The sequence below is a fragment of the Phaseolus vulgaris genome, chromosome 9 (assembly GCF_000499845.2).
Source record: "Phaseolus vulgaris cultivar G19833 chromosome 9, P. vulgaris v2.0, whole genome shotgun sequence".
In the NCBI taxonomy this organism is placed as follows: domain Eukaryota; kingdom Viridiplantae; phylum Streptophyta; class Magnoliopsida; order Fabales; family Fabaceae; genus Phaseolus; species Phaseolus vulgaris.
The window spans coordinates 18503968-18517366 of record NC_023751.2 but is presented as its reverse complement, the minus strand read 5'-3'; the positions used below and the strand labels follow the sequence as shown (position 1 = coordinate 18517366).

Here is a 13399-nt window from a genome sequence, read left to right as displayed (position 1 = left end):
CCCATAAATTTAAAACCTCCCATAGGATATATGAAAAGATGAAATTACCCCTACTTCTCTGCTTCTTCTTCTCTTGTACTACACCCCCCTCCATTGCACCCTTTGCCTTCTTTCGTTCTTTGAGTGCAAGAGTTCTGGCGGAACTGCATTGCCCATAGTTGGCGACAATCACATTGAATCGCCACTTCCGTTGAAGAGATGAGTGCTATGTTGTGTTTTATTTGTGGTTGGTTTCGTGGTTTCCTCTATTTTCCAAACCCAGAAGTGGAAGTTAGAAAGAGATTGACGGTTGGTTGTGAGGTATACAAGGAGTGCATCGGTTTTCATAGATAGGAGTGCATAACTCATGCTTATTTGTTTCATCTAGTTGGATGCTTAATATGTATTGATAAAAGTGACTCATATTAGTATGTTATACTTCTTGTTATTTTGAGAGTATGTGGTGGGTACGTATGGAGTGTTGTCACACTTATCGACTTAACACTTATCGACTTATCACATGTATGATCAACCGGGAATACTTGCTTTGCACAAACAAAATAATTAGGAGGTTATGTCATTCAATCAAATATGTGAATAATGTTGAGTTTGTGATGGATTAGGCATGAATATATAAACATTACCTATAGGAAATGGGGATATCAATCAAACATATCAGGAGCTCTTCGGACATCCAATTGTCACTTGACATAATATAAGTATAGTTGGCGTTGTGTGCATGAGCTCTTCGGACATCCAATTGTCACTTGACATAATATAAGTATAGTTGGCGTTGTGTGCATGCAAATAGATTATCTTACCTATGCTGGGGTGCTCCGAAGTCCTTAAGATTATCATCGTTCTAGTTTGTCGTTTGAAACAATATTCATGTTTTCATGATATATCTATCTCAGGATGTGCTCACAATCATTTGTCAAAGTGTGTATTGCAGCATTTTGGGTACGAGCACACAATTCCTCGACATCCCCACCTTCCCACCTTTTGAAGGATATGTAGTTGTTATTGATGGCAAATGGTTGTACTTTGTCAATCATATTCTTATCGGTGTGACACTGGTTTAAATACCTTAGCATGTGCAGTCGGAATTTAGATTAGCATCAAACCCTGCATATTTTCTCGGTTGGACAAAGATTGATCGTACTAAAGATAACTTCTTAAACTTAGCCAAAAAAAAATGCTTAAAAAATGCTTATTTCGATCTATAAAGGTTTCATTCAATATTAGTATTTTAATTTAAAGAATGATACATCCTAATATTATTGTGCGCTTTACAAAGCGAAGATTACTTGTTTAGTTGTATCCCAGCAAGTTACGAAAGAGTTTACGTTAGTAAGATCACACCAGCTGGTGTCAATGAGTAAAATGCAGCACTGACAAGTTTATGATTGGTTAATAATTTAAAAGCACCTATTTTTATGTTATTTGGATGTTCAGCATGAAATCAGTTGACATGAAAACAATTGAACAACGCATATTCAAGTATGCTAAGAGGTATAAAATAAAAACTGCACTGATATAGGACATCTATGCAGGACTGGTAAAAATCTAAGAAAATTAAAAGTGGATTAACTAAAAAGGTAGCAATTGAAGAAAATTGACAAAATAGAGCTGATAGCAGAGAACATTCCAATAGGCAGTGGCAAAGTTGAAAAAACATTTCAAACAAAATTGATGAAATTTGCCGACTTCAAGAGACTATAATCAAACATTTTTTACAAGTTTTCCACACCAAAAATGATCCTATGATCAAGCATACAAATCCTTTACATTTAAACAACACCTATTGTATAACGAAATATAAAGCGGCTAGGAACAAAGTAGTAAAACAAACCAACTCCAACTAGTCTCAGACTGAAGCATTTTTCATGACATTCGCTAAGCCTCAAGACACTACATTCGAACATTTTGTATTACTCTACCAAACCAAGAACCACTCAAAATATCCAAGTGCTAAGCATAACAACCATAAAATAGCTAGGAAGTAGGATCCAAACAATCCATTAAACCCAACACCACCTAGGGTCTGTTTAGAGAAAATTCTCCCTAAGCATTCTACATGGGAATAAACAAATAAATAAGTTTCTCTATGACTTCAAATTAACTTATCCATAAAAGAATTTGTAGAAACCCTTTTATATTATAGCTAATGTCTTCTATTGTTTTTAACTTATTTATAAGTCACTGTTAAAATTTATAAAGAAACTTGTTTCCATTTTTTTCTTATTTTCTTCTACTAAAAGTGTTTATAACGAATTTTTTTGAAAGAAACCCTTATTTGTAATATCTTTAATCTATGGTTGTACATTACGTAAGTCTGTCTGCCCAGAAATAAATTTTCAACATGCTCAAGCAATGGAGAGTGATTCATGGGATACATTGCCAGGTAACACTAGTTGAACTTCCAAATCCAATAAATTACACGAGACTTAAACAAAACAATCGAATTGAAGTGGACATTATTTTTTCTTACAAGATTAACATTAAAAACACAACAACACAAAAAATAAAAAGTGTTTACTTTTTCTTTTTGCCGGCAATTGCAACCTTCTTACCCTTCAAGGTCCTGCAATTGTTCTTGGTTCGCTGGCCTCTGCAAGGAAGCCCCTGAATATGCCTTATTCCTCTGTAGCACTGAATGTCCTTCAGTCTCTTTATATTAATCGCATTGAATCGTCTCTGAGGCCCCAACGACATCGAAATTCAGTCAGTTACAATTCACAAGGAAACTAACAGAAAAAGGAAAAGAAAAAATTAATGACAGTATCTTTCCTTACCAAGTCTCCTTCAGTCATGTATTTGGAGACTTCGTCCCTGAGAATGACGAGGTCCTCCTCAGTGAGCTCCTTTGTAATTTTGTTATCCATCTTTACATCACACAGAATCTGTCGCGCTCTGCTCCTCCCAACTCCATGAATGTACTGCAGCGAGTACTCAATTCGCTTGTTGTTCGGAATCTCCACACCGCCAACACGAGCGCACTTGATGCTCAAGCCCTGAACCTGCACACACACCTCCAATTCATGTTTTACTGTGCCAAACACGAAACCCTAACTGTGTATTGTTACCTTTGGAGTGTGAGGATTCAAAACGGTAACGGAGACTGTGTTAGAGAGACGAGTATTGGAGATTATGGCGAGTGAGGATGCCACGGGCATTGCCAGCGTTTGCGCCATCTTCTGTTCTTCTCTCTCTGCAAATTATGCACCATAGCTGAAACCATGGCCTTATCTATTCCTTCCACACTCAATGTTTTCCATTCCAACCCAATCCCAGCCCAATTAGCAAGTCTTACACTTGGGGTTCTTTATACCTCCAGGCCCATTTATTTTTAACTTATTTTCCACGACTGTTTCTTCCTGCACCTCCATACACAACTTGAAAATACATTTTTATCCTTCTTATGTCATCCCTATATAGTAGTTTCCGGATTATGTAATCCGGAAACTCATTTGAAAAAAGACTTCCGGATTACATAATCTGGAAGCTAAATAAGACTTCCAGATTATGTAATTCGAAAATTAATCATGCATATGAAAAAAGACTTCCGGATTATGTAATCTGGAAGCTAATTACAAATTTGAAAAATGACTTCCAGATTACGTAATTTGGAATAGTATTGAAAGGCATTTTTGGAAATTTGAAAATATATGGAGGTGAGAGAAGAAGGTATGGAGGTGCAGGAAGAAACAGCCATTTTCCACCTTTAACTCTTTCTCTTCACAACCCCCCTTATTGGGACTTTTGCTTCCTGCACCCAATAAATTCTAACCAGAACCCTATCAATTTTTGAAATTTCAGAAACACCCTTTGTTCTGGAATTGGAGATCTGAAATTGAATAATACATTTTGAAAAACAATTTTTTGCGTTCTGAAAATGAAATTCGGTGAGAATTGAAAAATTAAAATCTTATTATGAAAAGACAAATTCGCAATACATTCTGAAAAACAGGTTTAAAAATATATTTTGAAAAAAGAATTACAGAAAATAAAAATCCAAAAACATATTATAGAAAGCTATTCTAAAAGCATAACTTAAAAAGATATTCTAGAAAATCAAATCCAGAATTGTGTTCTAGAATAACAAATCTAGACTACATTCTAACCTACACCACAACTCTTATTTAAAAATTATTTAAAGAAGACATTTTTATTATTTGGCATTAATAATAAGGTTCACGTTATTGGATGCAAAAAATAAAAGCCCATTTTTGGTGTCTCTTCTTTTTGGGTCACAGCGCAATTCACTCTTTACCTTCGCCAATTTATAATATTTAAAATCTTTACATTAAAATTAAAGTTAAAGCTACTTATAGTATTTAAAATAATAATAATTTAACTATAAGGATTTCTCAATGATAAAAATTAATAAATTTAAAACTATTAATTCAATCAATATTATTTTTATTTAAATGTTTAAATTTTCAAGGTAACATTATAAGAATTTAAATAATCAAAATTAGTGAAAAAAGTTTTATTATATGACGTTAACTCATAATATTGTTTTTCAAATTTATAATTTTTGAAAAAGAATTTAAAATAACCTTGATATAACTATATTCATTAAAATTCATATTTAAAATAACCTAAAATATAAATTTCAAATTCTGTAGAGGAGAACTAATATAGTAATTTCTTTTATGAATAATATGTTTAGAAAAAAACTTGTCCATGATATAGTATTAGCATATATGTGAATTCACATTAATTTATGCATAAGTCTTAAACCAAATTTTTGATAAATTTGTAGAAAAGAACTTTTACAGCTTAGTTTTTATATAAGCTAGTTTTTGTGGAAATGCAAGAAGAAAAAGCTTATTCCTCACTTTAGCGTGAATATGCTTAAAGCTTACATTAATTAACTTATTTGGAAAATAAATTGTTTTATTTGGGGAACATAAAATAGTAATATAATAATAACCTGGGACTGATTCTGCACACGCAACACACAGATTTGCCCCAAAACATAAAGCGTGTTTTTATAATGCTTTTTTATAGCCGCCTAATACCACAGACAAAAGTTGATTTACACACACACCAACTTTGTTAATGATTGATTCCTTCCTCCCAACGTCCTCGGAGCTCATTTATGTAATTTATTAATCTACATCTCATTCTTGTCGGTAACAAATTTTAGAAATGGAAAATGTTAAATTTCCACTACAATTTTGGGGAGGAGGGGTGTAATCAAGAGATAAATAGAAAACAAATTATAATAGATTATGAATATAACTATCCTTTGCAAATTAATTAACGTGTTTGTGGTTAATAATAATCCCAAATTTAAACTTGGTAGAGGGATTAATGACAACATGAATAATTTTGGTATAATATATACAGAAGTGAAATAATTACGCAGCAGTTACTAATATTATTGAGAAGCGATGAAACAACTGTCATTTTTTGTGTAAAAAACTAAGAAAACAATATTCTCTCCTCTTTTGGAAGTGTCTTGTTTTCCATAAATCAGAAAAAATAATACCTAATTAACTATTAAAATTTTAATTAATAATGACAAGATAACTTTACTTTTGACCGTTTGACCGAACGAAAGCATAAAACAAGAATTGATGCTGAAGTATTAGTTTTGTTTTTTTATATATTTAAAATTCATTATTAATGAGATTATTTGAGTAAAAGAGGTTAAAAAATAATATATTTATTATTATTGTTAATGCATATAGAATGTTTTTAAAGTGGAATGATGAATTATTATGGATTAATAATATATAGGGAGATAGTGGCCTCCAGTGGGCAGAAGGGTTTGAGAATAAGACAAAATACAGTGAACGAGAAGGTAGCATCGTTGTGCGTGGAAACTTGAACATACATGGTAAGGTGACCTTTCCAAGCGCCAAACAGCACACAGCTTTGCTTGACCTAACGTAAATATGAAGGGTGAAGCAGTTTCTGTGAAGCTGCGCATCTATATATTCCTTCCCACTGATTCAAGTGTTGGATGAAACTGGTTACAATACTAGTTTCTCAAATAATAATTTAATGTTTTCTACATTCACCTAAATAAATCTGCACCCTGTTATCTTAAACAGCCCATTGTATCTATCACAAACTTGATTCCTCCTTCCCATATTATTACAGTATTATCTTTCACCCAGTTACATTGTACAATGTTATCTATATACACTAAACCTGTTCATTACATGCATGCAGGTCCCACTCTCAAAACATTTCTACTTCTCATCTCAATATCTCGAGACAAATATCTCAGACAGATGTTTCCTAAATATTGTTGGTTACATCAGAGGGATACGTCTACAGAACTATACGTGAGGTGACATGCATATACAAGATATTTGTTTCTGCATAATTGTGATCACTTATTTCATAGTTTTTTGTTTCAAGAAAATGCTCTCTGTGCTGATTTTTTTGATAATTTTTAGTGTTTTAGTGGTATATTTAGGTTTTTATAATGCACATGGTACAGATAATATGAAAAGATATTAATAATATGAAAGGTTCTAGATGATACCCTTACTCGTGGATCAATGTATGTGAATCTTATTAAATGATGCTTAAAAGAAGTTTTTGTTTTTAAATGTTTATTGACCTTAACGTACTTATTTTGTATAAATAATAAATGTATAGATGATGTTTGAAGTTATTTTATTGTAACATAAAAAAAAACCTCACTTATCTATTAACTTAGCTTTTAAGATTGAAAAATGTATCCTTAATATATAATGTTAGATAATAAGAAGGCTTACATTGCTAATAATTATTTCTAAACATAAATCATACTTTTTCTATTCACTTTAAACTAAAAAGATAACTACAAGCAAAAAAAAAAGAAAATAAAAAGAAAAATAAAAAAATAAAAAAAATATATATATATATATATATATTTCCTTACAAACTTTAAATATTAGATTACTGAATTTTTTATATTTTGTTTTTATTTTTTAATATTTTTTTTCTTGAGATCCAACATTCACTAGAGATAATGATATTTCATAATATATATATATATATATATATATATATATATATATATATATATATATATAAAAGTGAAAACAAACTTCACACCTTATGAGCTGGTTTTACAAAGAATGAGTTAGACTTAATATATTGTTTAACATAATATCAACTCTATTTAGAGTCTTAGCAAGAGTTTATTGGGTTTATCATGTCACCCTTTATTAGACCACTCATAAATATATAGTCTCATGCACGATTTGGTATTACGGGATGTGTGTTTGGATATCTCACATCGATTAGAGATAATAATATTTCATAGTATATAAGTGGGTGCCAACAAAAATCAAAATATCATCACTAAAATGTCACGACCTGAACTTTACCTTTTTCTTCAACTCCTTTCCTTCATATTGACTCTTCTCTCCTATCAGACCAATCCAAGAACTTTAACACTCCATACACTGCACATCCCTTACGAGAACCAATTTTGTTACGCATAAAATGTAATTTCACATCATAATAATTAATCATCAACACCTTCAACCAATTATAACATATTTCCCAAATAAACCAAACAACTTTATAATTAAAAAAATGATTTATAAACTCATCTTCTACACCAACACATCCAACACATTGTTTAACAATGTAGAGTGATACTTAGCACAAAATATATTTAACCGATGTGACATATTTGGAACAGTATACCTTTGTATATATTTGGTACAAGTATTTCATGGTAGATGTTTTGTGCAAGTATTTAAGTAACATATTTTATCATTCTCAAGTAATTCTAGGTGTTATTCTTTGAAATGCCGATACAAACAATAACATTATAAAAACTGAATCAATAAAATATATTCTGTACTGGCGGCATGATTAATGTCACTATTAGGTCTATTATTCGACAACAAAATGCATACATCTCTCTTTCCCTCTTATTTTAAAGTCTCCATCATTTTTCATCTCTTAAATATTATAAATATACAGTAGAATAGGTACGAGTATTGCCATGTAAGGTTCTTAAAAGTACCATATCCTCGCCTTAAATAAATGACAGTATGTGTAATGCCTGCAAATAAATTGAAAAGTGATAGTTGCATTTTTTTTGTTAGAAATTAGCTCAAAGAAATTTATTATATATTCGTCTACCTAGTATACAAACAAAACAAGAATAATAGTTGATGAACCAATAAATGTAGTAGGTAAAAGATAAATATAAGAGGACGAATAAGAAGAATCACGTACACACACAAAATAGTAAAATAGTATGATTCAATTAAAAGACATCAAACTAATAAGTAAGACATATAAACAATGTTTTTGACAACTAAACTAGAAATTTACTTAAATGATTTTAACAGAGGAACCAAGTCTCCATAGATCCCAAGAGACTAAAGAGTCTACTAGGACCATATATAACATATCATAAAAACAAGAGATCAAACACTAAAGTCCATATCATAAAAAGAACGGATCAAACACTAAAGGTTCTAGGACTTTTTAGATAAGATTTTACTAATCTATTTCTTCGCAATTTTATAATACAAAAAGTAATTGGTATACTTCTCTACAAGAAACTTGAGGAGGAAAAGTAAACCTAGGTTGGTAGATATTTGTCCATGTACATATACACTTTTTATTTAAAAATTGAAACATTAAAAAACCTTGAAAGAAGGTGATTGAATTATTTATATATAATAAGACATATACACATATAGATACAGCCTAGTACTTTAGTACCCTAAAACACGAGCAAGTCGTTCTGGATGTCGTAGCCCAACTTCTCCAAATTCGGTTGAACCGCGAACTGAATCATGGGTGGTGGACCACAAGTCAACGCCAAGGTATCAGGAGATGCAAGTGGAACATGTTCCCTCAGGATACTCTCGGTGATGAATCCCACGCTGTATTCCCATCCTTCTCTTATGTTTGCTTGCACCACGTACCACACCTTGAGCCTGTCATGTTTCTTAGCCCATTCATCAAGCTCCTCCTTCAGCAATATATCATCCTCGGTTCGGTTGGCGTATACCACATACATTTCGGTGCGGTCCTCTGGGTCCTTTAGAATGGCTTGAACCACTTGGTAGATTGGTGTGATCCCGGTGCCACCAGCCAGCATGGTTAGCCTCTTGGCAAACCTAGGTTTTCCATGAACGAGGAAGTTTCCTCTGCCGGTGTATTCTATGTGGCCTAGTGGGCCTTTCACGTCCACGACAGAGCCAATGGGGAGCGAGTCCAAGTGTTGAGACATGATCCCACCGTTGGGGAAGTTAGGATGAACCCCTTTGAAGTAAACCTTGACGACGAGGTCAAAGAAGCCCACTTCATCTACGCTGCTTGTGGGAGTGTAGGCTCGCATGCATAGCTTCTCGTCGACGGTAGCACATAAGAATACGTGATTCCCGACGGGCAAACCCATAACCTGGTCCTCGGCGGGCAACGCAAAGCGAAGGAGCCTAACGTCGTGAGAGATGGAGGTTTTGGAGAGGAGCTTGCATGGGATTTTCTCGCGTGGGTTGAGAGCCACCTCCCTGATTGGGGCCAAGTGGGTGGTTTCAGAATTGCCGTGCACGCTGTTGTTGGAGGATGAGGAATCAGAGGTGTAGTCGGTGGTCATGAGCTCCCCGATTCGGTAGTCTTCAAGCATTTTCTTGGCTTTGTCGGAGTGGATGGCTTCGAACTCCTCAGTGCAGTCGGTGCCAGCGTTTAAGAGGATGCTATCTTCGCCGCCCGGATGGTCTTTGAGGAAGCGAGTGCAGTCGTAGACATGGCCGTTGACAATGATCCAAGCTGAATCGCGGTTGTTGTGTCTTCTGACTTCGGAAAGGGAATAGGATTTGGTGGCGGTGTTCATGAATGGGGAGGAGACACTCTTCTTGAGGATTGGGTTGGATTCTGATGATTTCTCCAGCTGTTTCTCTCTGGCCATCCATCCGCCAGATTGATTGCCTGGTTGGGTGGGGTGCTCGAACACTATACCAATCTCACCCTTCTTCGGCTTGCACACGTTCGTCTTCACTCTGAACCAGCAGTTGTTAATCATTCCCTGCACATTGGAAACCTTATTTATTAACATCAATTTAGAAAATAAATAATTCTTAAAAACCGTAATATTAATTTCTCGCATTAACTACTGTTGATATAGATCTCTAGTCATGGAAATAGTCTATTGCCAGCTGTCACTATTTTAATGGGGCCAAAGTTGTGTACGAACTAGGTCGCAGTCAATGAGCACGCGAGAATGAAAAACGACAGATAATGGACTCATAGAGGCGCAGAAAGAAACACAAACTGACCTATTTTCAGCTGTTGACGTGATACGATCATAAAAAATAAAATAAATTGACAGAAACATATTGAAAGAAAGAAAGAAACAGTGAAACATCGTAAAAATTGAACTGTGGTGCTGCGGTGCAGCTAAAACATAATCAACCATTTATTTCATTTATTTTATTAGAATATTTAGATACAGTTTTTTAACTGTTAATGAAGTTGTTTTCTAAAAAAATAGAGTTACACGAATTATTAAAATAAATTTTCTAATTGAGAAAAAGGCACCCATAATCTTAAGCTTTTGGTATTTCTTCTGTCTCTATTTTAACTATATATTCCGAAGAGATTAGGTAATATCAAAGCCTAGTAATTACAGTAATTTACATTGCTAAATGAGAAATAATGTAGAGTTAATGAATAATGGAGTAGAATTGAAAGAGAGAGGTAGTTACCATAGTATTCCAGATGAGTTTCTCGGGCTGGGTGTTCTGGGCCTCGTCCCAAGCTCTCACCGCAATCTCTTTGGCTCCGAGGATATCCAACACCTCCACCTCCAAGGACCAGAAACACCAACACCAGTACTTGCCATATTTGTTCGGTTTCTCCAGACGCTCCACACTGCACACTTGCCACGTTTCACCACCGTCCAGGGTTACCTCCACACGTGTCACCTTTCTCCCACCCCCTGCATCAACATCAACATCAACGTTAACGTTTATTCTCACTCATTTGCTCCACCCAAATTCAGTTCCAAGTGGATCACAAAAACAGTAAACAAACACAAAGTACATCCCAATGCATAGGATCTTGCAAGTTGCAACGCCAAATGACATTAAAAATTGTTTTTCCGTCTCGTGTTTTTAAAGATTACTTTTCATAATTATTTTTATTAAAGTAATAGGAAAGGGAGAGAAATAGAGTTGGGGGCTTGCTACTGGGGAACTAAAAAAAATATTGAAACTGACCGGAATAGGCGTAGCCTCTCATGGAATATGGCATCTGAGTTGTCCATGAGTTGATGGGCAAGATCTCTTGGTGGGAGGGAGTTGTTATGACGGAGTTTATGTTGACCTCGTTGATAATATACTCTGGCTTGTACCACCAATCTACAAATTTTGAAACAGAGACGATATATATGCACTTTTAATTACAATCGATAATAAAAAAAATTATGAAGCCAGTAATTAACGAAGAAAAGAGAAAGCGGAAATGGAGGGAGGGGAAATACCTTCTTCATTGGCAAGTTCGGCGTCAACGTGAGATGGAAATAGCTTGTTATCCTTGTAATGGTAATGACTTTGAGATTGCTGGTTACTGACAACGATGCGCTTCAACCATTTCACCATGCGGCCGCCAATGAAACCGGGTATTATCATCCTAACGGGGAAGCCGTGATCCGGGGACAGAAGCTCCCCGTTTTGCATGTAAGCCAGTATGATGTCGCGGGAGGGATCCAGTGCAACCTCCCTCATGAGACTGGTCCCGTAATTGGACCCACCGCCACCTGGCAGATCCTCGGCGCCTTCGAAGCACACGTGAAGCGCCCCCTTCGCGCGGCTGTAGATCCCGCACCGCTTTAGCAGGCTCCGCAACGATACACCGCGCCACACCGAAGTAGAGACACCGCCGGCGCCCCAGTTGAAGCCGATGCTCTGTTTCACCATGTTCTGTTCCTTGCGCCGGTTCCCAGCGCAGACAAGCGTGGCGGGGAACTCGTGGCTGGGGAAGTCATTGACCAGCTGCTCCATGGTGAAGCACGTGGGCCGGGTAACGAGACCCGTAACCTCGACGGTCCAGTCCTCCCAGCGAGCATGGGGCACGGGTCCGTGGCTACGGACGTAGTGGATGGGACTGGGGGTGATGAAGCCGTGCTGCATGAGGCGAGGGAGGGGCGGCTCCGCGTTGAAGGGGTGTTTCCCCGTCAAACGGATCATGGAAGCATTCCGTTTGATCCATTGGTCGGAGGTTCCGTCGTCGCGCGGGTCGAAAATAGAGGGTTCAACTCCCGCGCTCGACTTAAGAACCAGTTCCTTCCACACAGCGGCTTCCTCGTCGTTGTCGTTTGTGGAATCGGAAAGTGGTTGTGGCAGGGGTAACTTCTTAGGACGCGGGACGTCCGGATAGGACTTGAAGGAGCGAACGACGCCGTGTTGGTGGGAGGTGAAAGGACGGTGTTCGACTGAAGCCGCCATTGCGGAAATTGAGGGAGTGGGAGGAGAAGGGAGTTAGAAAAGGGGAGTTTTGTTTAAGATGTCCTCACGTTTTCCACCAACATGAGAGTGAGTTGGTTGGTTTGGAAAAAGGCAAATGGTTTTTGAATGAGGGAAGTTGTAGGGGATTGGGGACTTATATAGAAGAAGCGTGGTGGAGGGTAGGAAAGGAAAGTAACGTAACTAACCCATGTTGAGGGAAAAGAATGAGACTAAACTGTGTACCATGCTATGCTATGTCCCACTCAAAACAAACGTCTCTTATCCACCCATTGTCTTTTCAAAAATTATATATACTGGTATTATAAACTTTTCTTTTCCATATTCTTTAAGTAATCTGTACATGTAATCAATTCTTACACTATCTCGATCAGAATTTTACACTCATTAAATGTTGTTAGAGACATATACAGCAAATCGAGACTCTAATAAAGCATCAATAAATACATTCTACCACAATTTTAAAAATAATAAATACATTAATTTTCTAAAAATTTAAATTTATGTTATAAATTTTTAGTATAATTATAAAAATATGGAACAAATCTTTTTCGTTCAACCATGAAAAATATTTTTCTACTAAAAAAATAAAAAATATATTTTTAGTAAAAAAATTGAAAGATACTTGTACATATAAATGTTTACTGTACATATAAATGTTTACTGTGAATTTTATATAATTCATAATTATATAATATATAAATTTGTATCCTCGTATCCTATATTTTATAAATTATACGTATTTCTGTATCCGTACAATATCAATATCTGTTTTACGTAGATCATTATTCATATGATTTCTGATATATAAATAAGAAAAACATTTCTTTGACACAAAAGATATATTTGACATTGTTCCGTCCGGTTGACCGGGACGTCTTCGTGCACGACCTCAACCGTCAGCTAGGGACTCCTTCCCACTGGTTACCTGTGGACTCCTGCAAAAAAGAGGACAAAGAGGCGCCCTAGCGGCC

At 35.6% G+C, this 13399-nt stretch overlaps 2 protein-coding genes across 2 annotated transcripts; both read right to left on the bottom strand.

The window, feature by feature from the left end:
• Positions 1-2426: 2426 nt before the first annotated feature.
• LOC137821417 (small ribosomal subunit protein uS13c-like) lies at positions 2427-3271 on the bottom strand. The gene is made up of 3 exons (XM_068626003.1): positions 3066-3271; positions 2775-2999; positions 2427-2676 (listed from the first exon to the last, which is right to left on the bottom strand). Exons 1-3 carry the CDS (start codon positions 3171-3173, stop codon positions 2515-2517), a joined length of 495 nt encoding a protein of 164 aa, XP_068482104.1. The 5' UTR covers positions 3174-3271; the 3' UTR covers positions 2427-2514.
• A 5333-nt stretch (positions 3272-8604) lies between these two features.
• LOC137821907 (nitrate reductase [NADH] 1) lies at positions 8605-12840 on the bottom strand. Its single transcript, XM_068626703.1, has 4 exons — positions 11444-12840; positions 11181-11321; positions 10668-10900; positions 8605-9988 (listed from the first exon to the last, which is right to left on the bottom strand). Exons 1-4 carry the CDS (start codon positions 12405-12407, stop codon positions 8681-8683), a joined length of 2646 nt encoding a protein of 881 aa, XP_068482804.1. The 5' UTR covers positions 12408-12840; the 3' UTR covers positions 8605-8680.
• Positions 12841-13399: the final 559 nt, after the last annotated feature.

Excerpts from the sequence above, each read along its gene's own strand:
- LOC137821417 (XM_068626003.1), bottom strand. The coding sequence starts at position 3,173 with ATGGCGCAAACGCTGGCAATGCCCGTGGCATCCTCACTCGCCATAATC. Across the intron at positions 3,000-3,065 it reads TGAATCCTCACACTCCAAAG|GTTCAGGGCTTGAGCATCAA; the intron begins GTAACAATACAC and ends GTGTGTGTGCAG. Across the intron at positions 2,677-2,774 it reads ACATGACTGAAGGAGACTTG|AGACGATTCAATGCGATTAA; the intron begins GTAAGGAAAGAT and ends TTGGGGCCTCAG.
- LOC137821907 (XM_068626703.1), bottom strand. The coding sequence starts at position 12,407 with ATGGCGGCTTCAGTCGAACACCGTCCTTTCACCTCCCACCAACACGGC. Across the intron at positions 10,901-11,180 it reads GAGAGGCTACGCCTATTCCG|GGGGTGGGAGAAAGGTGACA; the intron begins GTCAGTTTCAAT and ends ATGTTGATGCAG. Across the intron at positions 9,989-10,667 it reads AACTCATCTGGAATACTATG|GGAATGATTAACAACTGCTG; the intron begins GTAACTACCTCT and ends TCCAATGTGCAG.